At 40.4% G+C, this 26,189-nt stretch overlaps 1 protein-coding gene across 9 annotated transcripts in view; it reads right to left on the bottom strand.

Moving 5' to 3' along the window:
- The window catches only part of LOC105495803 (lin-52 DREAM MuvB core complex component), a 142,541-nt gene that overhangs the window by 100,556 nt on the left and 15,796 nt on the right, over positions 1 to 26,189 (bottom strand). For 3 of the 9 annotated variants that reach the window (XM_071099879.1, XM_071099882.1, XM_071099881.1), the window contains exons 5-6: positions 24,907 to 24,990; positions 10,591 to 10,708 (exon numbers count right to left, since the gene is read on the bottom strand). In XM_071099879.1, the coding sequence (XP_070955980.1) occupies positions 10,591 to 10,708; positions 24,907 to 24,990 (202 nt within the window). The other 6 variants (XM_071099884.1, XM_011765601.3, XR_011625746.1 and 3 more) reach the window with 5 other exon arrangements.

The raw sequence follows: 26,189 nt of genomic DNA on the forward strand, positions 1-26,189 counted from the left end.
GGAACTTAGCTCAATTCTTTTTGAGTCCAGTAACATATCTGAACATTACAATTTGGAAATGAATAAAGTTCATGATCATCTTGTAAAAAAAATTAACAAATAAAAATTAATGGCAAAATTCAAGATCATGAAGATTCATACTAAGCATTTTATAATCAACATCCAATTTAATTATCTCAACAACTCATTAAAAGAGGCATTATTATTACCTTGATTTCACAGAAAAGGAAAATGAAGCTCAGAGAGTGGTTATTTACCAAGTCAGTAAGTAGAATAGATCTACTTCCAATAACCAGGATCTTTGAAATCCCAAGCTAGTTTTCTTTATACTCACAACCTGGCAATTTGCTTCTCTGGGGAAGAAGGCGAGAACAGAAGCCATGGTCTTTTGGTAACTTAATCTCAGAAGTGGCATTCCATCACTTTTACTATCATTAGGTCCAGCCCACCCTCAAGAGAAGATTAAACAAGGGCACACAAGTAGCAGGGATCACTGGGGACGATCTTAGTGGGTGCCTACTATATTTAGTTCTATATTTAATGTTACATGTCCTCCTGCCTTCTGTCACCTATGGCTTTAACTAAAACCTATGGATCAAGGATCCAAATTCCCTGTGCTCTAGTATCTATTCAATTGTCTCCTAGGTATTTATTTCCACTTAGATGGCCTACAGATACACTTATAACTGAACTCCCTAATCTTTCTTCTCAAAGGTTTTCTTCTTCCTATATAAACCTAAGCTAGAAACCTAAGAATTGTTCTTGGTTCCTCATTCTTACTGCCCAGGACTTCCCAACCCCAATACCTCCAATCAGTCACTAAAACTTTCCATTCTCCTACAAGGATTTATAGAACCCATTCTTTATTCTCCAATTCTATTTCTACTGTCTTACTTCAAGGGTTTACCATGTTAGTCTAGCTTACTAAAGGAATCTAACTCATCTCCCTGTTGCTATTTTCATTCCTCACCAATCTACCTTCTACCATGTTCGCAAAGTGACCTAAGAACGTAAATATGATCAGATGTCTACTCTGCTTAAAATTTCTCATATGCTGCTCATAAGAATAACAACAGTTAATAGTTTTTAAGCACTTATTAAGATCCAGACAGTGAGCTAAGAGTTTTATAAATAAGGCTGTATCAAATCATCAAAATAATACTCTAAGGCGACAAATCTCAAAGTGTAGTCAGGGAACACTTGCAGATCCTGGGCTCTCCATACTTCTTTTGGGGGTCCACTAGGCCAAAACTGTTTTTTGTTTGTTTGTTTGTTTGAGACAGAGTCTCACTCTGTCACCCAGGCTGGAGTGCAGTAGCACATGATCTTGGCTCACTGCAACCTCTGTGTCCCAGGTTCAAGCAATTCTTCTGCCTCAGCCTCCCAAGTAGTTGGGATTCCAGGTGCCTGCCACCATACCCGGCTAATTTTTATATTTTTAGTAGAGACAGGGTTTCACCATGTTGGTCAGGCTGATCTCGAACTCCTGACCTCAAGTGATCTTCCCATCTTGGCCTCCCAAAGTGCCAGGAATACAGGTGTGAGCCACTGCACCTGGATAGATCAAAACTATTTGTATAATACTAAGATGCTCTTTTCACTCATTCTCTCACAAGTGTAGAGTGAAGTTTTCTAGAACCTAAAATATTCTAACATATTTTAAATAAAATAGAAAAAAAGAATACTACAATGAATAATCATATACTCTTCACCTGTTCACCAACTCTGCTTTATTTATTTATATTTTTAAATTTTGTTGTTTTATTCCTGAGCTATCTGAGAGCTAGCTGCAGACACCAGGATACTTCATCCCTAAATACTTCAGCATTATCTCCTAAGAACAAGGATATTCTCCTACATAGCTACAATATAATTAACAAACTCAAAAAATTTAACACAATTATCTGACTTTTAATCCATAATAAGATGTCTCCAATTTGAACAGAAGTTTTAAATTTTACTACAGTTTGGTTTATCAATATTCTCCTTTTTGGTTAATGACACTCTTGTTCTTTTAATTTGGGTTATAATAATGTCAAAGCTGTAGCATCTCAGAAATAAAATACTAAATTACTAGTGTGAATTATTTTCTTCCTCAACCTCTTCTCCTCATGGGAATATGAGAATATTATTATTGGCTACGTGACAAACAAAAATTCCAGTGGAGAAAGTGAAGGGGTGTTTGAGACCAGCCTGTCCAATATGGTGAAACCCCATCTCTACTAAAAATCCAAAAATTAGCCACGCATGGTGCGTGCACCTGTAATCCCAGCTACTCAGGAGGCTGAGGCAGGAGAATCGCTTGAACCCGGGAGGCAGAGGTTGCAGTGACTTGAGATTGCACCACTGCACTCCAGCCAGGGTGACAGAGTGAGACTCTGTCTCAAAAAAAAAAAAAAAAAAAAGAAAGTGAAGGTGTGTTTTCCTCTTTCCTTAACTCACTGGTTTCTTCTAAGTTTTCTGACAACCTTGTTGAGTGATACATTTTTAAATGTATTACCATCATTATTTGAAAATTTTTGGAAAACGACTTTCCTGGAAAAACCAAAGCATCTTTAACTATTCGCTGACTAACTTGGGCACTATGTGATAAAAGCATTTGCAATAATGACTTCACTATTCAGTTGATGCCTTAAAATATCTTAGAATTGGAAAGGAACAAATAAGGAAAATTTTAGTCTCACATTAGTCATTAAAACTTGCATCACTTATCAAATCAACAGATGAAATCTGTTTGTACACGCATGAAAATCATTATGGCTAGTGGTATAAAAAATATAGAGTAAATCAATAATATAGAATGGCAACAGCAGATCTAAGCAATGGACAATTGCTGAATAGAGAAAAGTTGTTTGGGTGGGGACAGGGAAACCTCTGGGAATTATATGGGAGCCACTGATTTCATTGGGTTATAATGATTTAGGTCAATGCTGTGTTGAAAGAATTTACAATTTGACTCCAAGGGGAAAATCTACCCTGTATAGTTTAGTTTTAGAAACAGTTGTGCCTACTACATAGGAATTTTTTTTTTTGTAATAGTTTTAAGCTTTTTTTTTTTTTTTTTTGAAACAGGGTCTCCCTATGTTACCTAAGCTGGACTCAAACTTCTGGGCTCAAGTGATTCTCCCACCTCAGCATCCGGAGTAGCTGAAACTACAGGTGCATACTACTACGCCTTGCTTGAAACTTTTTTTTTTTTCCTTGAGATGGAGTCTCGCTCTGTTGCCCAGGTTGGAGTGCAGTGGCTCACTGCAGCCTCCACCTCCCGGGTTCAAGTGATTCTCCTGTCTCAGCCTCCCGAGTAGCTGGGACTACAGGCGCACGCCACCACGCTCAGCTAATTTTTGGGTTTTTTTTTTTTTTGAGAGGGAATCTCACTCCGTTGCCCAGGCTAGAGTGCAATGGCAGGATCTCGGCTCACTGAAACCTCCGCCTCCCAGGTTCAAGCGATTCTCCTGCCTCAGCCTCTTGAGCAGCTGGGATTACAGGCAACCACCACCACGCCCGGCTAATTTTTATATTTTTAGTAGAGACGGGGTTTCACAATGCTGGCCAGGCTGGTCTCGAACTCCTGACCTCAGGTGATCTGCCCACCTCGGCCTCCCAAAGTGCTGGGATTACAGGCATGAGCCATCATGGCTGGCCTAATATTTGTATTTTTAGTAGAGACAGGGTTTCACCATATTTGGCAGGCTAGTCTCAAACTCTTGACCTTAGGTGATCCACCGGCCTTGGCCTCCCAAAGTGCTGGATTACAGGTATGAGCCACCACACCTGGCCAAAACTTTTTTTTTTTTTTTTTTTTTTTTGAGACGGAGACTCGCTCTGTCGCCCAGACTGGAGTGCAGTGGCGCGATCTCGGCTCACTGCAAGCTCCGCCTCCCGGGTTCACGCCATTCTCCTGCCTCAGCCTCCGGAGTAGCTGGGACTACAGGCGCCCGCCACCACGCCCGGCTAATTTCTTTTTGTATTTTTAGTAGAGACGGGGTTTCACCGTGTTAGCCAGGATGGTCTCGATCTCCTGACCTCGTGATCCGCCCGCCTCGGCCTCCCAAAGTGCTGGGATTACAGGCTTGAGCCACCGCGCCCGAAAACTTTTTTAAAGATTTCAAATTTCAACAAATAAAAAGTTGGGGGAAAAAACTCTTTGGTTCATTAAAACATACCATTAAGAAAATTAAAAGGGATGCTACAAAGTGGAATAGTTGCAATTTATGTGACTGACAAAGGGTGGATATCCAGCACGTATAAACAAAACTTACAAATCATTTTTTTTAAGACTGATAATCCAGGCCAGGCTCAGTGGCTCATGCCTGTAATCCCAGCACTTTGGGAGGCTGAGGCAGGCGGATCATCTGAGGTCATGAGTTCGAGACCAGCCTGGCCAACATGGTAAAACCCTGTCTCTACTAAAAATACAAAAATTAGGCACCTGTAATCCCAGCTATTCAGGAGGCTGAGGCGGGAGGATCACTTGAACCCAGGAGGCAGAGGTTGCAGTGAGCTGAGATCGTGCCATTGCACTCCAGCCTGGGCGACAAGAGTGAAACTCCATCTAAAAAAAAAAAAAAAAAAAAAATTGATAATCCAGTTTTTAAAGATGCATGATGGGCAAGAGACACGAATAAGGACTTCACAAAAGATGTTATCCAAATGGCCAATAAACATATGAAAAGGTGCTCAACCTCATTAGTCATTAAGAAAACGCAAATTAAAACCACATTAAGATACCATTTACTAGAATGGCTAGAAGTTAAAAGACTGAGAATATACCTGTTGGTAGGGACTTGGAGCAACTGAAATTGCTGTTAGGCTTGTAAATTGATATAACCACTTTGGAAAACTATTAATATTTGGAAGTACCTACTAAAGCTAAATATATATATATACCCCTATGATCTAGCAATTCCACTTCCTACTTGTATATCCAATGAAAATGTATGTACTGGCCAGGCACAGTGGCTCATGCCTGTAATCCCAGCACTTTGGGAGGCCGAGGTGGGTGCATCACGAGGTCAGGAGATCAAGACCATCCTGGCTAACACAGTGAAACCCCATCTCTACTAAAAATACAAAAAAAATTAGCTGGGCCTGGTGGCGGGTGCCTGTAGTCCCAGCTACTCGGGAGGCTGAGGCAGGAGAATGGCGTGAACTCACGAGGCAAAGCTTGCAGTGAGCCGAGATGTCACCACTGCACTCCAGCCTGGGCAACAGAGCAAGACTGTGTCTCAAAAAAAAGAAAATGCATGTACCAAAAAAAGACATGTATCAAAAATACTAACAGTATTTATTTGTAATAACTAAAAACTGGAAACAGTCCAAATGTCCATCATTAGTAGAATGAGAAAATAAATCATGGTAACTTCTTACAGAAATACTACATAGCAATGGGAGAAAACCCAAATGATATAGCTGATGTCATAATTTAAACGCTGATCAAAAGAAGGCAGACACAAAAGAGTACATGATTTGTTGTTCTATTTACATAAAGTTCAAAGATAAACAAAATTACTCTATGATAGTATAAGTCACAGTAATGCTTGTCTTTGAGAGGAAGGGGCAAGTAGGGACTAGAAGGGGTACAAAGGAAATTTTGTATTTATATACTAGAAAGGTGTTTTTTTTTTTTTTTTTTTTGAGATAGGGTCTCACTCCTGTCACTCAGGCTGGAGTACAATGGTGCAATCTTGGTTCACTCCAGCCTTGACTTCCCAGGTTCAGGGGATCCTCCTACCTCAGCCTCCCTAAGTAGCTAGGACTACAGGTGTACACCAGCAGGCCCGGCTAGTTTTTGTATATTTTGTAGAGACCAGATTTTGTCATGTTGCCCAGGCTGGTCTGGAACTCCTGAGCTCAAGTTATCTGCCAGCCTCAGCCTCCCAAAGTGTTGGGATCACAGGCATGAGCCACAGCACCAGGCGCAACGTTCTGTATCTTGATCTGTTTTGACCAGTGGTTACAGGAGAGTGTTAATTTTATGAAAATTCATTGAGAGCTGCACATTATAATTTGTGTGCTTTTCTTTATATACATTATACGTCAATGTTAAAGCTTATTAAAGAACAAAAAATAATGGGACAGTAGAATATTTTTATATTCTGAATCAGAATTCTCATTTTAGTGCTTTCCTCTTTTTATTTATTTATTGAGACAGGGTCTCACTCTGTCATCCAGACTGGAATGCAGTGGCATGATCATAGCTCACTGCAGTCTCAAACTCCAGGGCTCAGGTGATCCTCCCACCTCAGCTTTCCCAGTAGTTGGAATGACAGGAATCCTCAGCTTGCCCAGCTCTCTCTTCTCTTTTCATTCCATATCCAAAACTTCAGCCTATCAGATTCACCTACCATTATCCAACCATTCAGTCTTAAACGTGTCTTCTTACAATAGAGTCAGTCAAATACAACTACACCTGAGAAAACAAATCATTGCTTCTATTTTATTTTTCAATTTTTTTTTTTTTTTGGTTATACCAAACCAAAAAGTAAAAGCAAAGTACCAACTTTTTAGTTTAGACTTAACAGTTAGAGATATTTCTCTTATACATATGCCAAAGTCATTATTTCTCTAGATTTCCTGTGACAAGGTACTTTGTGATCATTTACAAATTCCCATGCACTATCACTACCCTTCCAGATCATATTATCAACACAAACCAGTGGCAAGAACCAGAAAGAAATAAAGAAACGGGCACTACATTTGAAATACAAAAACACTCCTTATTTTGTTGAAATTTCTAGAACATCAATAACTTAAAAAACAAACAAACAAAATCAGAAAAACACCAACTGATTTCCCCATGGGCAGAAACAGTCATTCTCAAACCCAAAGGCTGGAAAGAAACTGAACTACTATGAACACTTTTGTAATTACTTAGTTCTCATCACCTCTTTGTTATACCAAAACTACTTTCAAAGCCCCCCCGCCTCAAAAAAAAAAAAAAAAAAAAAAAAAAACCCAAAATTCCAGGTCCATTTCACCTCTCAGCCAAACAGCTGCAGTTCTATTTAAGACTGACAGACATTCCAAATGGTTCTTTGCTCCTAATGAGTAGTTAATACTAAGAGTTCACAGTTCTCCAACTATAGTGAAGACAGTCTGAAAACATAAAGTAACATCTTGGCCAACATTTGCTTAAGAAAATATGCCCTTTGGCCAACTAAATCATCTCTTGCCCATGACCCAACAGCCTACCATTTCTTTTGCTCCTAATTTCGATTTATGCAAGGGCATCCTAAGTATGGGAAATGAGGTATGTATGGGAAACGTTCACCTTGCTATTTATCACTTGTATAAACTGATCAATTGTTGTTAATGGATCTTCTCATTTTTATTTAGAAACAGTTCACAGAAGAGCTCAAAAATTTAACTGCCTAGAAAATTCAGAGATGTAAGTACAATTTTGTTTCTAAAATGGCATACAACTTTTCCCTGTTTTTTTAAGTAGTATTTTTCCTATTCAACAGCCTAGAATGTTTATTGTAAATTTGGAAAATTTAGAAATTTTTAAAAACCACTCAAGATAGCCATTAAAACATACTGATGTATTTCCTTCTAGCCATTTGTCTATGTTCACGCTCTCAAAAGAAAAAAAAAAAAGATACCTGCTGTAAAATTTTATATTCTGCATTTTGTCACTTGCTATTATCCTTATATATAATGAAACCTTTCTGGCATGAAATGCCCTTTAGTGCTTTTTTTTTTTTTTTTTTTTTTTTTTTTAAGAGACATAGTCCTACTCTGTCATCCAGGCTGCAGTGCAGTGGCACAATCTTGGCAGCTCACTGCAGGCTCTACCTCCTGGGTTCAAGTGATTCTCCTGCTTCAGTCTCCAGAGTAGCTGGGATTACAGGTGTCCACCACTACGAGCAACTGATTTTTGTATTTTTAGTAGAGATGGGGTTTCACGAGCTTGGCCAGGCTGGTCTCGAACTCCTGACCTCAAGTGATCTGCCTACCTTGGCCTCCCAAAGTGCTGGGATTACAGGCATAAGCCACGGTGGCCAGTCCTTTTAATGTTTTTTAATGACTACATTGTATTCTCCTGTATGGGTAACACTGTAATTGACCTGCTATTTCCCAAATGTTGAACTTTGTTTTACTATGTACTTTATTTTTTATTTTTTGAGACAGAGTCTCACTCTGTTGCCCAGGCTGGAGCGCAGTGGCTTGATCTTGGCTCACTATAACCTCTATCTCCTGGGTTCAAGCGATTCTCATGCCTCAGCCTCCCCAGTAGCTGGGACCACAGGCATGTGCCACCACACCTGGTTAGGTTTTGTATTTAGTAGAGACAGGGTTTCACCATATTGGCCAGTGTGGTCTCAATCTCCCAATCTCAGGTGATCTGCCCGCCTTGGCCTCCCAAAGTGCTGGGATTACGGCATGAGCCACAGTGCCTGGCCCATTTTCTTATTTATCATATTTTCTGCAGAATTATATGGAATGCTACTTTGAAACCAACACCATCCAAATTAATTTATATTCTGCCTACTCTCCTCTCCCCTTCCCCTACAAAAAATCAGAAGAGAATAAACTACCACAAGCATTTTATGGTAAAATCCTCTTTGTGTGTAAAGCCATTTCAGAGGCAATGTTGGGTTTATGAAATGACTAACGGATAAAAGATTTGAATGTTTACAAGCCTTAAAGGTAATTTGAAGATTTGTATATCCTAATTTGTTAACCAAAGGAAAAATGAGAAATAACGGCATGATTTATTTCACAATATCATAAAACATTTTAAAAAACAAAATACTTAAGGCTAAATTGACAATTTCTAATTAAGAAGAATAACCATGATCCCTTCAAGATGGAGTTCCTGGATTTTATGCTGTAACCTAAATAGGTACAAAGCTAATGACCATGGCAAGATGGTAAAGTAATGCACAAAACAAAGAAAACAAGGATAAGGTTCCATCGGTATTTGAGACACAGATTTCAACACAATGTCTTTAGGGTGCTTTTGAATCAAGTTCCCTGGCTTTATTTTTCAGGTTAAAATAATTTAAATTTATACTTAAATCTTTAACTTCCAGCCCTCGTCAACAGATAGGATCAAGAAACATGAAAAAAAAAAAAAGCTCATCTTCACAATAGAAGAAATGAACATTAGAACAACACATTAATATTTTGCCTATCAAGTTGGCAATGACTTTAAAAAATTATAATACTTGTTATTAGCAAGGATATGGAGTGGGGAGTACCTTTTTGGAAGATAATTTGGCAGTTTGTTTCCCTCTCAATCACTAATCTCCAATTGCATGTAAATTGCAGTCATAACACCTAACGGGAGTTATCCCAGTGCTGATATAATCCAATGTCACTTACTTAAAACACGAGCAACAACAAATATTTTGGACCAATTCCTGTTACTTCAGATTTAAACTTCTGAAACTTTTTTCCAGTTAACAAAGAACTGGATGTCTACCGTATACAGAGGCCATGACAACTTTCTAAACTTGTAGGAAAGTTCAGGAAAAGTTCATAGGTAGGTACCCGAATGAAAAAGCACTACTGTGGAAGAAAACTATACAAAAGGCTGGGCGCGGTGGCTCACGCCTGTAATCCCAGCACTTTCTGAGGCTGAGGCGGGCGGATCATGAGGTCAGGAGATGGAGACCATTCTGGCTAACACGATAAAACCTCAGCTCTACTAAAAATACAAAAACTTAGCCGGGCGTGGTGGCGGGCACCTGTAGTCCCAGCTACTAGGGAGGCTGAGGCAGGAGAATGGCATGAACCCAGGAGGTGGACCTTGCAGTGAGCCGAGATCACACCACTGCACTCCAGCCTGGGTGACACAGCGAGACTCTGTCTCAAAGAAAAGAAAACTATACAAAAGTCAGTCATTCTACTTAGCAGCCTAATGACCAGCCAAAGAAAATAGGGACTTCACAAGTCAATTTCTGAAGTTATGGATATCCTATTTCACCTATTGATTTCTTTCAGATCAAATAACTCACCGTTCACTATCTAAAACATTACCTGTTGCCTAGGTAATATGACTGAACTAGACATCTTATTAATAACACTAACCTCTAACCTCTACAAATGACATTTACTTATTTCTAAGAAAATAAAGATGCCTTCCTACAAAGGAGCATGTAAAAGAATTATGTGATTTTTGTTGTTGTTGTTGTTGTTAAGCAGGCATCTAGCCTCCTTCTGACTTCCCTGTCATTAATTAGGCTAAAACATCATGGTAAGCTCTAACTTCAGCTTATCCCGTAACATCCCCATCCAGACATTTACCTACTCCTAAAAATTCCAAATCTGAAAAATCTATTGTCAGTGTACTTCTTCCCATTCTTACTGCCACCATCCAAACTCTCAATCCTTCATCCTGGATTCCCACTGTAACTTCCTGCCTCCTGTCTCTACCATCCTATTCTATCCTGTGCACTAATGCCTCCTAAAGGTGTGTATCTTTCCTATTCAAAAATCTTCAGTGGTAGAACCTTTAATGACACAGGAAAATGCTTAAGATAGAATAAAATTTTTTAAAGCACAAGTTAAAACTACACGCACACACACAACAATCTCAGTTATATTAAAAAAGCATTTCTGGCCAGGCGCTGTGGCTCACACCTGTGGTCCCAGCTACTTGGGAAGCTGAAGTGGGGGACTTGCTTGAGCCCGAGAGGTAGAGGTTGCAGTGAGCCAAGATTGCGCCATTGCACTCCAGCCTGGGTGACAGAGGGAGACCCTGTCTCAAAAAAAAAAAAAAGAAAGAAAGAAAAGAAAGAAAAGAAGCATTATCTGTGTACATGGTACATGAATGGATGCAAGTATAAATATAAACACACACATAGACACATAAAGGGACTAAAAGTGGGGCCAGGAAACACATGAAATGTTAATAGTGGTTATCTCTTAGTGGTAAGGCTATGGTTTGTTGGTTTTCTTTTTTTTACTTTCTTCTTTACTTTTACAATAAAAAAATTGTAGTAAAATCTCTTTTAGTAAAGTGTCTCCCCAAACCATCTATAATGCACACAGTTAATGTGATAGCATTAGAATACATTTTTTTATTTTTTTTATTTTTGAGATGGAGTCTCGCTCTGTCACCCAGGCTGGAGTGCAGTGGCACGATCTGGGCTCACTGCAACCTCCACTTCCCAGGTTCACGCCATTCTCCTGCCTCAGCCTCCCGAGTAGCTGGGACTACAGGTGCCTGCCACCACGCCTGGCTAATTTGTTTTTTTGTATTTTTTTAGTAGAGACGGGGTTTCACCGTGTTAGCCAGGATGGTCTTGATCTCCTGGCCTCGTGATCCGCCTGCCTCAGCCTCCCAAAGTGCTGGGATTACAGGCATGAGCCATCACGCCCGGCCAAGATACTTTTTAAAGAACATTTCACATGCTCCCTACTACCACTGAGTATAACTCCTTGATCCCTGGAGTTCAAGGCCCTCCTCAGACTGGCCCCTCTATCTCCTTCCTAGTCTTAGTCATTATGAGACCTAATATAACCTGGGGTCTAGATTCAGCCACTCACACCATTCCTTGAACATAGCTGTTGCTTTCAAACTCTTTAACATTCGCTCTACCTAGAATATGCTCCCTTTCCATTTCTACCCATCTCTGTGTTCTTTAAAGTTTTCTTTCCTTCCTTCCTTCCTTTTTTTTTTTTTTTTGAGACAGAGTCTTGCTCTGTCACCCAGGCTGGAGTGCAGTGGCATCATCTCAGTTCACTGCAACCTCTGCCTCCCGGAATCAAGTCATTCTCCCGCCTCAGCCTCCTGGGTAGCTGAGATTACAGGCGCCGGCCACCACGCCTGGCTAATTTTTTTATTTTTAGTAGAGGCAGGGTTTCACCATGTTGGCCAGGCTGATCTCGAACTCCTGGCCTCAGGTGATCACCCAACTCGGCCTTCCAAAGAGCTGGGATTATAGGCGTGAGCCACTGCACCTGGCCAGGTTTATTTTCAATGTTCCAGAAATTGCACATATTACCACACTCATTTCCCTTGTCTATAACAGACATCACTAATTGCCTTCTCCTCTGAATCTAGGCTCCCTCTCAAAATCCTTGTCAATTCAATGGTTCTAGGCAGGTCTTACTATAAATGAAACTTACCTGCCACTCCTGTAGCAATCTGATGCAATTGTCCTCTTCTCCCCTATCCATATAGTTCTTTGTACTCTCATAGAGCTTTTCTCCTCTATATTTTTTTAAGAATCATTTACCTTAGTTGTCTTATCTTCCTTTCGTACTAGATTTTAATCTACACGAGGGCAGTAATTATCTTCCTGTCCCCTACATAGCCTTGTATGAAGTAGTCACCCAAACAGTTGCTAAACAGGACACTTCATTCTTTTGCTATTCAAAATGGTTAAATATTTGAAAGCTTTATTTTAAAACAATTAAATTGTTCTTGAAGGACTAATTAGTCCAAGGTAGTTTCATCAACTTTAGCTAACATTCCTGTTTAATGTAATAGAGCATTCATTGCCTGATACCATTGAAAACCAACAGAGTCCAAGGATACAAGATAAGCCACTGGTAGGGGAAATTACTGAGATAAGATAACTTAACCCATTTTTAGGGTCTTATATGCAGATATAAAAGATATTGAATTAATCACATTTTTAGAATTTTTTTGTACTAAGTGGGAGAATCGCTTGAACCAGAGGCAGAGGTTGCAGCGAGCTGAGATTGCACCGCTACACTCCAGCCTGGGTGACAGAGTGAATGAAACCTGTCTCAAAAATATTGGAAAAAAAAAAAAAAGGAAACATGTAAAAAACGATGAAGAGATAAAAAGAAAAACAAAAAGCTAAAAATCAAAATCAACAAAGTATCAACAAAGTTAGGCAAGTGGTCTGGTAAAAATCACAAGAAGAGGCCAGGCGCTGTGGCTCATGCCTGTAATCCCAGCACTTTGGGAGGCCAAGGTGGGCGGATCACCTGAGGTCAGGAGTTCAAGACCAGCCTGACCAACATAGAGAAACCCCATCTCTACCAGAAATACAAAATTAGCCTGGCATGATGGTGCATGCCTGTAATCCCAGCTACTCAGGAGGCTGAGGCAGGAGAATAGCTTGAACCCGGGAGGCGAAGGTTGCAGTGAGCCGAGATCAAGCCATTGCACTCCAGCCTGGGCAACAAGAGCGAAACTCTGTCTCAAAAAAAAATAAATAAATAAATCACAATAAGTTTTTATATAGATCAAAAACCCAGTTCAAGAGATTCTGTTAGTGGTACAGAAAGACTCATGCTGCCATCTAGAGGTTAAAGGCTAGATGATTTTTCTCCTCAGTCAAGGGCTATTAATTTAATTATATGAGAGGTAGAACTTAATAGGCCTAATAAGGGAAGCCAGACAAATAATTCTGATGTCAGCCCACAAAAATACATAAATAAATAAATAACACAAAGAAAAAAAAATACCCAGGGGCAGGGCATGATGGTTCACACCTATAATCCCAGCGTTTTGGGAGGCTGAGGCAGGATGACTGCTTGAGCCCAGGAGGATGAAGCCAGCCTGGACAACACAGGGAGACCCCATCTCTACAAAAAAAAAAAAAAAATCAAGTCAGGCATAGTAGCACTCTCCTGTGGTTCCAGCTACTCAAGAGGCTGGGCTGGGAGGACTGCTTGAACCTGGGAGGTCAAGGCTGCAGTGAGCTATGACTGCACCACTGCACTCTAGCCTGGGCAACAGAGACCCTGTCTCAAAAAAAACAAAAAGGTTGGCCGGGCGCGGTGGCTCAAGCCTGTAATCCCAGCACTTTGGGAGGCCGAGGCGGGTGGATCACGAGGTCAGGAGATCGAGACTATCCTGGCTAACATGGTGAAACCCCGTCTCTACTAAAAATACAAAAAACTAGCCGGGCGTGGTGGCGGGCGCCTGTAGTCTCAGCTACTTGGGAGGCTGAGGCGGGAGAATGGCGTGAACCCGGGAGGCGGAGCTTGCAGTGAGCCGAGATCACGCCACTGCACTCCAGCCTGGGAGACACAGCGAGACTCCGTCTCAAAAAAAAAACAAAAAAACAAAAAGGTATAAGAATCACAGTTATACTCTCCCTTCCCTCCTTTATATAATAAAATTACAAATCAAAAGAGCTGTTTAGAATTTTATCTAGATAGGAAACAACTTCTAAATGTAAATGATCACTTATTTGAAAATCACATGCCCAGAGGGTAGAGAAGTCTAGTATACCACAGGCTAGCTGTGGAAACTTCTGCTTCCTGATAGCAAAAGTTTTTCTAGTTACTACCATCAAATAAAGTACCAAATAGTAAAGTTGTATAGACAACTTCATCAATGTAGATTAATGGGATAAAGTATTAAGTTTTGAATGGGGACATCTTAATTTTTTTTTTTTTTTGAGATGGTGTCTCGCTCTGTCGCCCAGGCTGGAGTACAGTGGTGCGATCTCGGCTCACTACAAGCTCCACCTCCCAGGTTCATACCATTCTCCTGCCTCAGCCTCCTGAGTAGCTAGGACTACATACAGGAGCCCGCCACCACGCCCGGCTAATTTTTGATATTTTTTAGTAGAGACGGGGTTTCACTATGTTAGCCAGGATGGTCTCGATCTCCTGACCTCGTGATCCGCCCGCCTCGGCCTCCCAAAGTGCTGGGATTACAGGTGTGAGGCACCATGCCTGACCTCTTTTTTTTTTTTTTTTGAGATGGAGTTTCCTCTGTCACCCAGACTGAAGTGCAGTGGCATTATCTCAGCTCACTGCAACCTCCGCCTCCCAGGTTCAAGCGATTCTTCTGCCTCAGCCTCCCGAGTAAATGGGACCACAGGTGTATGCCACCATGCCCAGCTAATTTTTGTATTTTTGCAGAGACAAGGTTTCACCATGTTGGCCAGGCTGGTCTCAAACTCCTGACCTCAGGTGATCTGCCCACCTCAGCCTCCCAAAGTGCTAGGATTACAAGCGTGAGCCACCACACTGGCCTCAATCTTTTTCTTTCAGAAATGGAGTCTTGGTTTTGTTGCCCAGGCTGGTTACAAACTCTTGGCTTCAAGCAGTCATCCCCCCTTGGCATCCCTCTCAATCTTTTTACAATGAAATGTTGCTTTTAAAAAACAACAGTGATTAAATTTAACCAAATCACACTCCCATTAAACTGCTACATGAACATACAGAATTATATGATTAATAATTATATGATTAATCAGTAGAAACAACTACTTATATCAAAGTAAGCTAAATTCCTCAAAGCTTTTTTAGAAGATAATATTTACATTAAAGCACATCTACAAAGAACCCACAGCAAACACTATACCTAATCCTTTCTCCCAAAGATCAGGAAAGTCAAGGATGTCCACTCCTTCCATGTTTATTCAACACTGTACTGGAATTTCTAGCCAGGGCAATTAGGCAAAAGAATTAATTTAAAGGCAATCAGAATGGAAATGAAGAGGCAAAACTGTCTTTATTTGCAAATGACAATTCTTTATATAGAAAATTATAATCTACTAAAACATTATTAGAACTAAAGAAATAAGTTCAACGAAGTTGCAGGGTACAAGATCAATATACAAAAATTAAATCTATTTCTCAATAGTAGCAATGAGCAAACTGAAAATGAAATTAAGAAAACCATTCCATTTATAATAGCATCAAAAAGAATAAAGTACTTAGGAAAAAATTTAACAAATGAAGTATAATATTTATGCTTTGAAAACTGCAAAACATTGTTGGTGTTGGAAAGTTCACACATCCCAATTTCGAAACTTACTACAAAGCTACAGTAAGCAAGAAAGTGAATTACTGGCATAAGGAGAGATTAAATCAATGGAATAGAATTGAGAGTCTAGAAATAAACCTTCACATTTATGGCCAACTAATTTTTTTTGTTTTGAGGCAGGGTCTCTCTTTGTAACCCAGGCTGGAGTGCAGAGGTGTGATCAAGGTTCACTGAAGCCTCGACCTCCCAGGCTCTGCCTCCTGAGTAGGTGAGACTATGGGTGCACAGCATCACATATGGCTAATTTTTAATTTTTTTGTAGAGATGGAGTCTCACTTTGTTGCCCAGACTTGTCTCAAACTTCTGGGCTCAAGCAATTCCCCCACCTTGGCCGCCCAAAGTGCTGGGATTACAGGTGTGAGCCACCATGCCTGGCTGCCAACTGATTTTTGACAAGGATGTCAAGACAATTCAACAGAAAAAAGGATAGTCTTTTCTTTTTTTCTTTTTTTTTTTTTTTTGAGACGGAGTCTCGCTCTGTCGCCCAGACTGGAGTGCAGTGGCCGGATCTCAGCTCACTGCAAGCTCCGCCTCCCGGGTTCACGCCATTCTCCTGCCTCAGCCTCCCGAGTAGTTGGGACTACAGGCGCCCGCCACCGCGCCTGGCTAGTTTTTTTTTTTTTTTGTATTTTTTTAGTAGAGACGGGGTTTCACCGTGTTAGCCAGGATGGTCTCGATCTCCTGACCTCGTGATCCGCCCGTCTCGGCCTCCCAAAGTGCTGGGATTACAGGCTTGAGCCACCGCGCCCAGCCAAGGATAGTCTTTTCAATGATGCTTCTGAATTATGCTAAGAAAACTGGATCTCCACATACGAAAGAATGAATTTAGATCCCTATCTCACACCAAATATAAAAATTAACTTAAAACGAATCAAAGACCTAAATTAGTCTAAAAGATAAAACTATAAAACTTTTAAAAGAAAACACAGGCATAAATTTTTGAGACCCTGCATTAGGCAATGGTTTCTCAGGCAGGAGAAAACATTGGATTTCATCAAAATTTAAAGCTTTGTGATTCAAAGGACACCATTAAGAAAGTAAAAAGACAACCTATAGAATGAGAGAAAACTTTTGCAAATCATCTATCTGATAAGTGACTTGTTTCTAGAATATATAATGAAGTCTTACAATTCAATAATAAAAACACAAACAATACAATTTACAAATAAGCAAAGGATCTGAATTGATAGTTCTCCAAAGAAGATATATAATAAGCACATGAAAACATGCTCAACACCATTATTACTAGACAAATGCAAATCCAAACCACAATGAGACACTACTTCACACTCTCTATGAGGGACATGAAAATAATTAAAAGAAAAAAATACAAATAACAAGTATTGGCAAGGGTGTGAGAAAACTGGACCACTTATACACTGCTTGTGGGAATGCAAAGTGGTTCAGCCAGTTTGGAAAACAGTCTGACAATTCCTCAATAGATCAGATATAGAGTTACCACATGACCCAGAAATGCTACCTCTAGCTATAAACCTAAGAAAATGAAAACACGTTTACAAAAAAAATTGTGTGTTTTGGTTGAACCTGAATGTTCACAGCAGCATTATTTATAGTAGCCAAGTAGTGAAAACAACTCAAATGCCCATCACCAGGTAGATAAATACGATGTGGAGTAGCTATACAATGGAATATTATTCAGTCATGAAAAGAAATAAAGCACTGATACATGTTATAACATAATTGAACACTGAAAACATCTTAACAGAAAGAATCCAGTCACAAGAAACCACATATTATATGATTTCATTTACATGAAATGTCCAGATGAGGCAAATCCAGAGAAACATGAAACCAGTAAATAACAGCCTAGGTGTGGGGAGTTTGGGAAATAATAGGGAGTGACTGCTAATGGGTACAAGGTTTTTCAGGTGATGAAAATGTTGTAAAATTGGTTGTCGTGGTGACTGCAAAATTCTGAATATACAAAAATCGCTGAATTGCACACTATAAATGGGTGAATTATAGACTATGTGAATTACATCTCAATAAAGCCGTTACAAAAAAAAAAAAAAGAGAGAAAAAAACCAAATGCATCAGGGTCCCTAGTTTCAAATGATACGATCCTCTGCTTTCCCAGTTTTCACATTTTATTTAAACGTATTTCAAAGATAGCTAGTAAGTAGGTCATGTGCATGACTACTAACTGGTTTGTGGTTTTCAGAGATGGGGAAAAAATCTATGGGCTGAAAAAGTAAAAATACGATTCTTATCTTAAAAAGTTATAATCAATCCAAGGACTGAGACATGTACCAAAAATCTCCAAGAAGAATGGTAAAAGCACCTTAAAAATCAAACAAACAGGCCGGGCGCGGTGGCTCAAGCCTGTAATCCCAGCACTTTGGGAGGCCGAGACGGGCGGATCACGAGGTCAGGAGATCGAGACCATCCTGGCTAACATGGTGAAACCCCGTCTCTACTAAAAAATACAAAAAACTAGCCAGGCGAGGTGGCGGGCGCCTGTAGTCCCAGCTACTGGGGAGGCTGAGGCAGGAGAATGGCGTAAACCCGGGAGGCGGAGCTTGCAGTGAGCTGAGATCCGGCCACTGCACTCCAGCCTGGGCGGCAGAGCGAGACTCCGTCTCAAAAAAAAAAAAAAAAAAAAAAAAAAAATCAAACAAACAAACTGCTCTAGGGGCTATTTGAGAGGCCACAGAGAACGTTCACTTTCTAAATCAAGGATGAAAAGGGAAGACTGATAGAAGAAGGACAGCTTACTGAGAAAAAGGAATAGCATGAGTAGAACTAAGAAGATGGGAAGTATTCCAGAAAGAGTGAGGTTAAAAACTGCTGAGAACTAGTATTCAATAGCATTCATGATAATGAATCTTAGGAATAAAGGAAGCAATGTAGTGTTGAAATTTAACAGGTCTAAATCAGGATCATACACATGTAACAATAATGATAGAGTAGGGTTCAAGTAGAAGATAAACCAAGCCATCATTAAGTTTCACACTGTATTTATTCTGTGCTGTTGACCATCCACTGTCATAAGAGAAGACATTCCAGACATTATAAGACCTTCAAATATTGCATCTCATCACTAAAACACCAACTACCCAGAAAAATAGCAATTTCCAGAAGCTTCAGACAGAGACAGTGCATGTGTTTTGGTAGGGGAGATGTAAGAAGGCTAGAGTAATCTGGTGAGGGCCAGAGTGCAAAGGATTTTGAATGCCACACAAGGGGCCTAAATTTTATCCTCTGGGTAACGATTTACAAGCAAAAGACAAAGAGAAGAAAATGTACTTCAAAAAATCAGGCCGGGGCCTGGTGTGGTGGCTCACACCTGTAATCCCAGCACTTCGGGAGGTCAGGCGGGCAAATCACTTGAGGACAGGAGTTTGAGACCAGCCTGGCCAACATAGCGAAATCCCATCTCTACTAAAAATATTTTTAAAAAGCTGGGCATGGTGGTACACACCTGTAATCTCAGCTACCTGGATGGCTGAAGCATAAGAATCACTTGAGCCTGGGAGGTAGAGGCTGCAGTGAGCCAAGACTGCACTACTGCATTCCAGTCTGGGAGACAAAGCAAGGCACTGCCTCAAAATAAATAAATAAATAAATAAATAAATCAGGCCAGGGTAGGCATGGTGGTTCATGTCTATAATTTCAGCACTTTGGGAGGCCAAGGAGGGAGGACTGGTTGAGTCCAGGAGTTCAAGACCACTCTGGGCAACATAGTGAGACCTCGTCTCTACAAAATATCAAAAAAATTAGCCGGATATGGTGGCACTGCACCTGCAGTCCCAGCTACTTGGGAGGCTGAGGTGGGAGGATCCCTTGAGCCCAGGAGTTCGAGGCTACAGTGAGCCATGATAATGCCATGGCACTCCAGCCTGGATGAGAGTGAGACCTTGTCTCAAAAAAAAAAAAAAAACAAAAACAATGTGGCAGCAGTAACAAGATAGACTGGACTGGGGTAGTTGAGAGGCAGAGGGACCAGCTAGAAGGTGACTATAACATAGTTCCAGTAAAAGACGGAGGACTCTGAGCTCAGATGGAAATAATAGAAATGGAATTCTTTATATGCTAAGGCAGAGTTTTACTTTTTAAAATATTTCTGTATATTTCAAGGGAATTTCATATAAATTAACTGCCCAAATCAAGCCAAGAGGCCTCTACTATAAATGCCTATAAGCTACTGCATTCCAAAATTTGTACACCAAAAGGGTTATCTGAGGCATAATCATGTACCAATTCAAAGGGTAGCATTCATCTTCCAAAAGACACAACCTAGTTACTATCAGCCCTAGAAGGTTCATATAATTTCTATACTAACATTTAACAATGCTCTTGGGAAGTGACAAACAATCATGTTTTGAGGACAAATATTTTTTGCATTTTTTTTCTTTCCATCATCTTTATCAGTGCAGATATTTGCATAAAAACAGGATCACTGGTCCTTGGGGATTCATCAGTTCCTACTGCTTATTTTTCATCCATGTCATCCTCTCAATTAATGCAGGAAAGAGGATTTAGACATCGAAACACCAGATTAGGGTGTCAAGTAAAAGCCAACCCCTAGAGTAGATGAATAATCTGTAAGGACAAAAAAAATCTTGTTTTTATGCAAATACATTGCACACAACAAAACAAAGAGAGACTGTATGTAAGAAGTTAAATACACATCAATGTAATTGTTTCTAATTCTAAATTTTAAAACTATTTCATGTCAGCTAAATTCACGATGGCCAAGGAAAATGGCAATCAGTTGCAAAACACTGCTACGGAAATTGAAACACCAAATTTTGAACTAGAAGATAATTCTGAAAAATCTCAGCTGTGCTCATGGGACTCATTTGGCAGAAACAAGCATTTCTCTTGTACAGTTTTGGTTTAGTGCTGAAGGTGGCTGAATTAAATGGCTTCAAACCCCCACCCCCAAAGCCTTAAGTTTTTAGAAATATAAACAGTTAGCAATAATAATGGCTTTAACTGTGTGGATTTTAAAAAGTAACAATGCCACACCAAGTTTTTGATTCCGTTGAAAGCCATTAAAATAAACTTTACTGATGCTTAGGGAACAAACTCATTATTCTGAAAACTAATAAAGAAAGAACAAGAATCATTTATCCCATCATGCCAGTAGGAGCAGCTTTCAAAGTAACCAAATAGTCGATAAGATAGTCTTTTTAGAAAAATTCTAGTCAATAAGAGAAATGACAGAATATTACTACCTTGCAACCTATAATAAAATAGCAAATCTAGACTGTGATCAAAGCCTGCTACTCTGGGTATAAGACTGATAAAGAATATTACAATGAATACATCTGATTGTCATAGTTCCACCTGCATTTTATTTCCCCATCATTTGTTAAACCTAGTCATTTGTTCTGTAGATTTTTCAAATTCTGGGTTTTATTGATTACATTCCTATGGTAGAGCTTAACATGTTCACCTATCCCTTTTTATTTCCTGATAGTTAGATCTAGAAACCATCAACTATTAATCTTAATATCACAAAAAGAAAGACCAGCACACATAATGTATCTAACACCAACTGTGAAATATTCTTCACAAAATTTAAAAAAAAAAAAAAAAAAAAAAATCAAGCCTGTATCTGTGCAAGCTTCTAGATCTAACAATCAGCAGATAAAAAAGGGATAGGTGGGCCGGGCGCGGTGGCTCAAGCCTGTAATCCCAGCACTTTGGGAGGCCGAGACGGGCGGATCACGAGGTCAGGAGATCGAGACCATCCTGGCTAACACGGTGAAACCCTGTCTCTACTAAAAAATACAAAAAAGTAGCCGGGTGAGGTGGCGGGCGCCTGTAGTCCCAGCTACTCAGGAGGCTGAGGCAGGAGAATGGCGTAAACCTGGGAGGCGGAGCTTGCAGTGAGCTGAGATCCGGCCACTGCACCCCAGCCTGGGCGGCAGAGCAAGACTCCGTCTCAAAAAAAAAAAAAAAAAGGGATAGGTGAACACGTTAAGCTCCACCACAGGAATGTAATCAACAAAACCCAGATTTTGAAAAACCTATAGAACAAATGACTAGGTTTAACAAACGACAAGGGGAAATAAAATGCAGGTGTAAGTATGACAGGCTAAAAAAGATTTCAGAGACATATGAAATACAGCATATGAACCTTATTTAGACCCGGACTCCAACAAATGAACTGTATAAAGACATTTATGAGTCAACTAGAGAAATCTAAACCCTGACTGGCTATTTGATGATATTTAACAGGTTTGTAAAAAAAATTTTAGGCATAATAATGAAACTACTGTTATATTTTTAAAAAGTAACAGTAGCCAGCCAGGCGCAGTGGCTCACTCCTGTAATCCTGGCACTTTGGGAGGCCATGGCAGGTGGATCATCAGGTCAGGAGATTGAGACCATCCTGGCCAACATGGTGAAACCCCGTCTCTACTAAAATAAATTAGCCAGGCATGGTGGTGTGCGCCTGTAATCTCAGCTACTTGGGAGGCTGAGGCAGGAGAATCGCTTCCCAGGAGGCGGAGGTTGCAGTGAGCCAAGATTGCGCCACTGCACTCCAACCTCCAACCTGGCGACAGAGCGAGACTCTGTCTCAAAAAAAAAAAAAAAAAAAAAAAAAAAAAAGCCAGGTACAGTGGTATGTGCCTGTAGTCTCAGCTACTCAGAAGGCTGAGGTGGGATGATTGCTTGAGCCCAGGAACTCAAGTCCTACCTAGGCAACATAGAAAAACTCAGTCTCTTAAAAAACAAAAAAAACCAAAAAACAAAATGGCCAGGCACAGTGGCTCACGCCTATAATCCCAGCACTTTGGGAGGCGGAGTTGGGCCAATCACCTGAGGTCAGGAGTTCAAGACCAGCCTGACCAACATGGAGAAACCCCATCTCTACTAAAAATACAAAATTAGCTGGGAGTGGTGGCACATGCCTGTAATGCTAGCTACTCGGGAGGCTGAGGCAGGAGAATCGCTTGAACCTGGGAGGCGGAGGTTGTGGTGAACCAAGATCGTGCTATTGCACTCCAGCCTGGGCAACAAGAGCAAAACTCCATCTCAAAAAAAAAAAAAAAAAATTCTCACATTTTGTGCCAGTGTTCCTGAAGAGAAAGGAAAAAAAAACAATAGGCCAGGTGTGGTGGTTCACGCCTGTAATCCTAGCACTTTGGGAGGCCAAGGTGGGCATATTATTTGAGGTAAGGAGTTTGAGACCAGCCTGGCCACCATGGTGAAACCCCATCTCTACTAAAAATACAAAAATTGGCCAGACATGGTGGTGCATCCCTGTAGTCCCAGCTCCTCAGGAGGCTAAGGGAGGAAAATCACTTGAACCCAGGAGATGGAGGTTGCCGTGAGCCGAGATCGTGCCACTGAACTCCAGCCTGGGCCACAGAGTAAGACTGTCTCAAAACAAAACAAAACAAGACAGAAAAAGAAAGTGAGTCCTTGTCTTCTGGAAACACATACAAAGTTACTCAGCAATGGGGTAATATAATGCCTGGAATTTGCTTTAAAGTAGCTATAGGAAATTGTTATAAGTAAAACAAGATTGGTTATATGTTGATTATTGAAGCTGGGCCATGGGTCATATTCCGTTCACTCTACTTTGGTATAAATAATAAAAAGCAGGAAAAAATACTTCATTACCTTTCTCAGTAGGAAAGCGGAAAAAGAGCAACTAATTAGAAGGACCATAATTTCAGCTATAACTATAGATAATACTACTGACAAATCTATTTGGTAATATAGCATGTTCTTGATATAACAAGCACAACATTTACTTCATTGAAAAACACTGACACAAAGAGATAAAACCTTGATCATAACGATCATTACAGCATTTATTATCCAAAGCCAGAAACAATATCAAGGAACAAAATCAACTATGAAAGTCTCACATTCACGAATTTACTAATCACAGATTTGTCTTTTCATTATAGATCAAGGAGGTCCATGACATACATGGTAACTAGTAATTTTGCCAAGGTATAAACTTTAATCATAACAAATAGGCCAGGCGCGGTGGCTCAAGCCTGTAATCCCAGCACTTTGGGAGGCTGAGACGGGCAGATCATGAGGTCAGGAGATCGAGACCATCCTGGCTAATACGGTGAAACCCCGTCTCTATTAAAAAATACAAAAAACTAGCTGGGTGAGGTGGCGGGCGCCTGCAGTCCCAGCTACTCGGGAGGCTGAGGCAGGAGAATGGCGTAAACCCGGGAGGCGGAGCTTGCAGTGAGCTGAGATCCGGCCACCGCACTCCAGCCTGGGCGACAGAGCGAGACTCCGTCTCAAAAAAAAAAAAAAAAGAGAAAGAAATTACCAGTATATAGAGAAGAGTTAGGTATTAATGTGTGAACTTAGCAGACCAGCTAACAACCATATCTTGAAGCAGTTTGTTGTTCTCTATTTCTTGATTCCATAACCAATTCAAAAATGTTTTCCTGGTAAAAGAAAGCCAACTGCTGATGACAGTAATAGAAATAAAGGAAGGATAAAGAGGTCTGAGGAAGTGACGACTATCAGTTGAAAATTAGAAATTTTAAATTAATTTTCTTGTTTTTCAGACAGTCTCACTCTGTCGCCCAGGCTGGAGTGCAGTGGCATGATCTTGGCTCACTGCAACCTCTGCCTCCCAGTTTCAAGTGATTCTCCATCCTCAGCCTCCTAAATAGCTGGGATTACAGGCATGAGCCACTATGGCCAGCCTTAAATTTATTTGTAAAGTAAAATGCTATTTGGGCACGGTGGCTCATGCCTATAATCCCAGCACTTTGGAAGGCTGAGGCAAGAGGATCACTTAAACCCAAGAGTTCAAGACCAGCCTGGGCAATATAGTGAGACTCTGTCTCTACAAAAAAATTCTAAAATTACCCAGGCACAATGGTACATGCTTGTAGTCCCAGCTACTTCAGAGGCTAAGGTAGGAGGATCACTTGAGCCCAGGAGTTGAAGACCAGCCTGTGCAACATAGTAAGACTCTTGTCTATTTAAAAATGAGATAATAACCTGAAGGGATTTCAATATAGTTTTACTGTATAAAGAAAAATCATTTGTTACCTAGTAAATCCAGTAATTATTCCACCACACTCCACCATAAAAAGTCAATGAATTAGATTGACTTCTTACCTTCAGAACGCTCCTCTTTTCCCTAATATACTTTCTGAATTATAACTGGAGCTCACGGTGATAATACACAGCATGTAACCCTGAACAAATGCGATTGGAGTACTCACACTCATCCAGCCCCAGCTGATAGGCTAGGTTCTGTAGGCCTCGTACCTTCTCCATCAAATTAGCCGTGGTGAGACTCCCCAGTTCTGAAACAGAATCATTTATTTCAACATCATTTCTTTCCACTCTTCTCTAGTAGCAATTTATTTGGGTTGGGAACTCTTGTTATACAAGTTTTCGAGCGTAATTACCACTGAATAAGTAGAAAATGGATCCGTAACTCCTCCCCCAATCTTACACACACACACACACACACACACACACACAAATCAGGGAATTTTCCCACTAAGGCAAAATTCCTCAGATAAGCTTACCCACTTAAAAATAAACGAATTTGCATAAAAACAGAATTAGCCGGGCACAGTAGCACATGCCTGCAGTCCCAGCTACTTGGGAGGCTAAGGCAAGAGGATCGCTTGAGCCCAGGAGTTCAAGACCAGCCTGGGCAACATGATACCTCACCTGTATAAAAATTATACAAAAATTCAGCCAGGCACGGTAGCTCACACCTGTAATCCTGGCACTTTGGGAGGCCAAGGCGGGCAGATCACCTGAGGTCAGGGGTTTGAGACCAGCCTGGCCAACCTGGCGAAACCCTGTCTCTACTAAAAATATAAGGATTAGCTGGGTGTGGTGGCAGGCGCCTGTAGTCCCAGCTACTCAGAAGGCTGAAACAGGAGAATCACTTTAACCCAGGAAGCAAAGGCTGCAGACAGCTGAGATTATACCACTGCATTCCAGCCTAGGCAACAAAGTGAGATTCCGTCTCAAAATAAAATAAAATAAAATAAAATTAGCTGGGTATGGTGGTGTATGCCTGTAGTCCCAGCTACTCAGGAGGCTGGGGTGGGAGGATCACCAGGAGGTCAAGGCTGCAGTGAGCCATGATGGCACCACCGCACTACAGTCTGGGTGACAGACGGAGACCCTTTCTCAAATAAAACAAGAAAAAATAATAAAATAACAAGTGTTTCATCTTCAGGAAACATTATTTATAACATTCGTTTGGAATACGTCATTAAAATGTAAAACCTTGTCTTTTGATATAGCATTAAGAAAGACTTGAAGACATATCTGATCTGACAAAATGGATATTGTCTCTACTGTTAACTGTAAGTCCACATTATTTCGACTTATAATAAAGTGGCAACAAAACTTACTATTCCCCATTTCCCTAAGTTTAGAAAACAAAGACTAAATAAAAATTTAAACTTTCCCTTCAAACCAAATTCCTATAAAAATCTTTAAGTTTACTAAGTAAAAAGACAGCATACTGTTGGAGGTT

This window comes from Macaca nemestrina, chromosome 7 (genome assembly GCF_043159975.1).
Source record: "Macaca nemestrina isolate mMacNem1 chromosome 7, mMacNem.hap1, whole genome shotgun sequence".
Taxonomy (NCBI): Eukaryota; Metazoa; Chordata; class Mammalia; order Primates; family Cercopithecidae; genus Macaca; species Macaca nemestrina.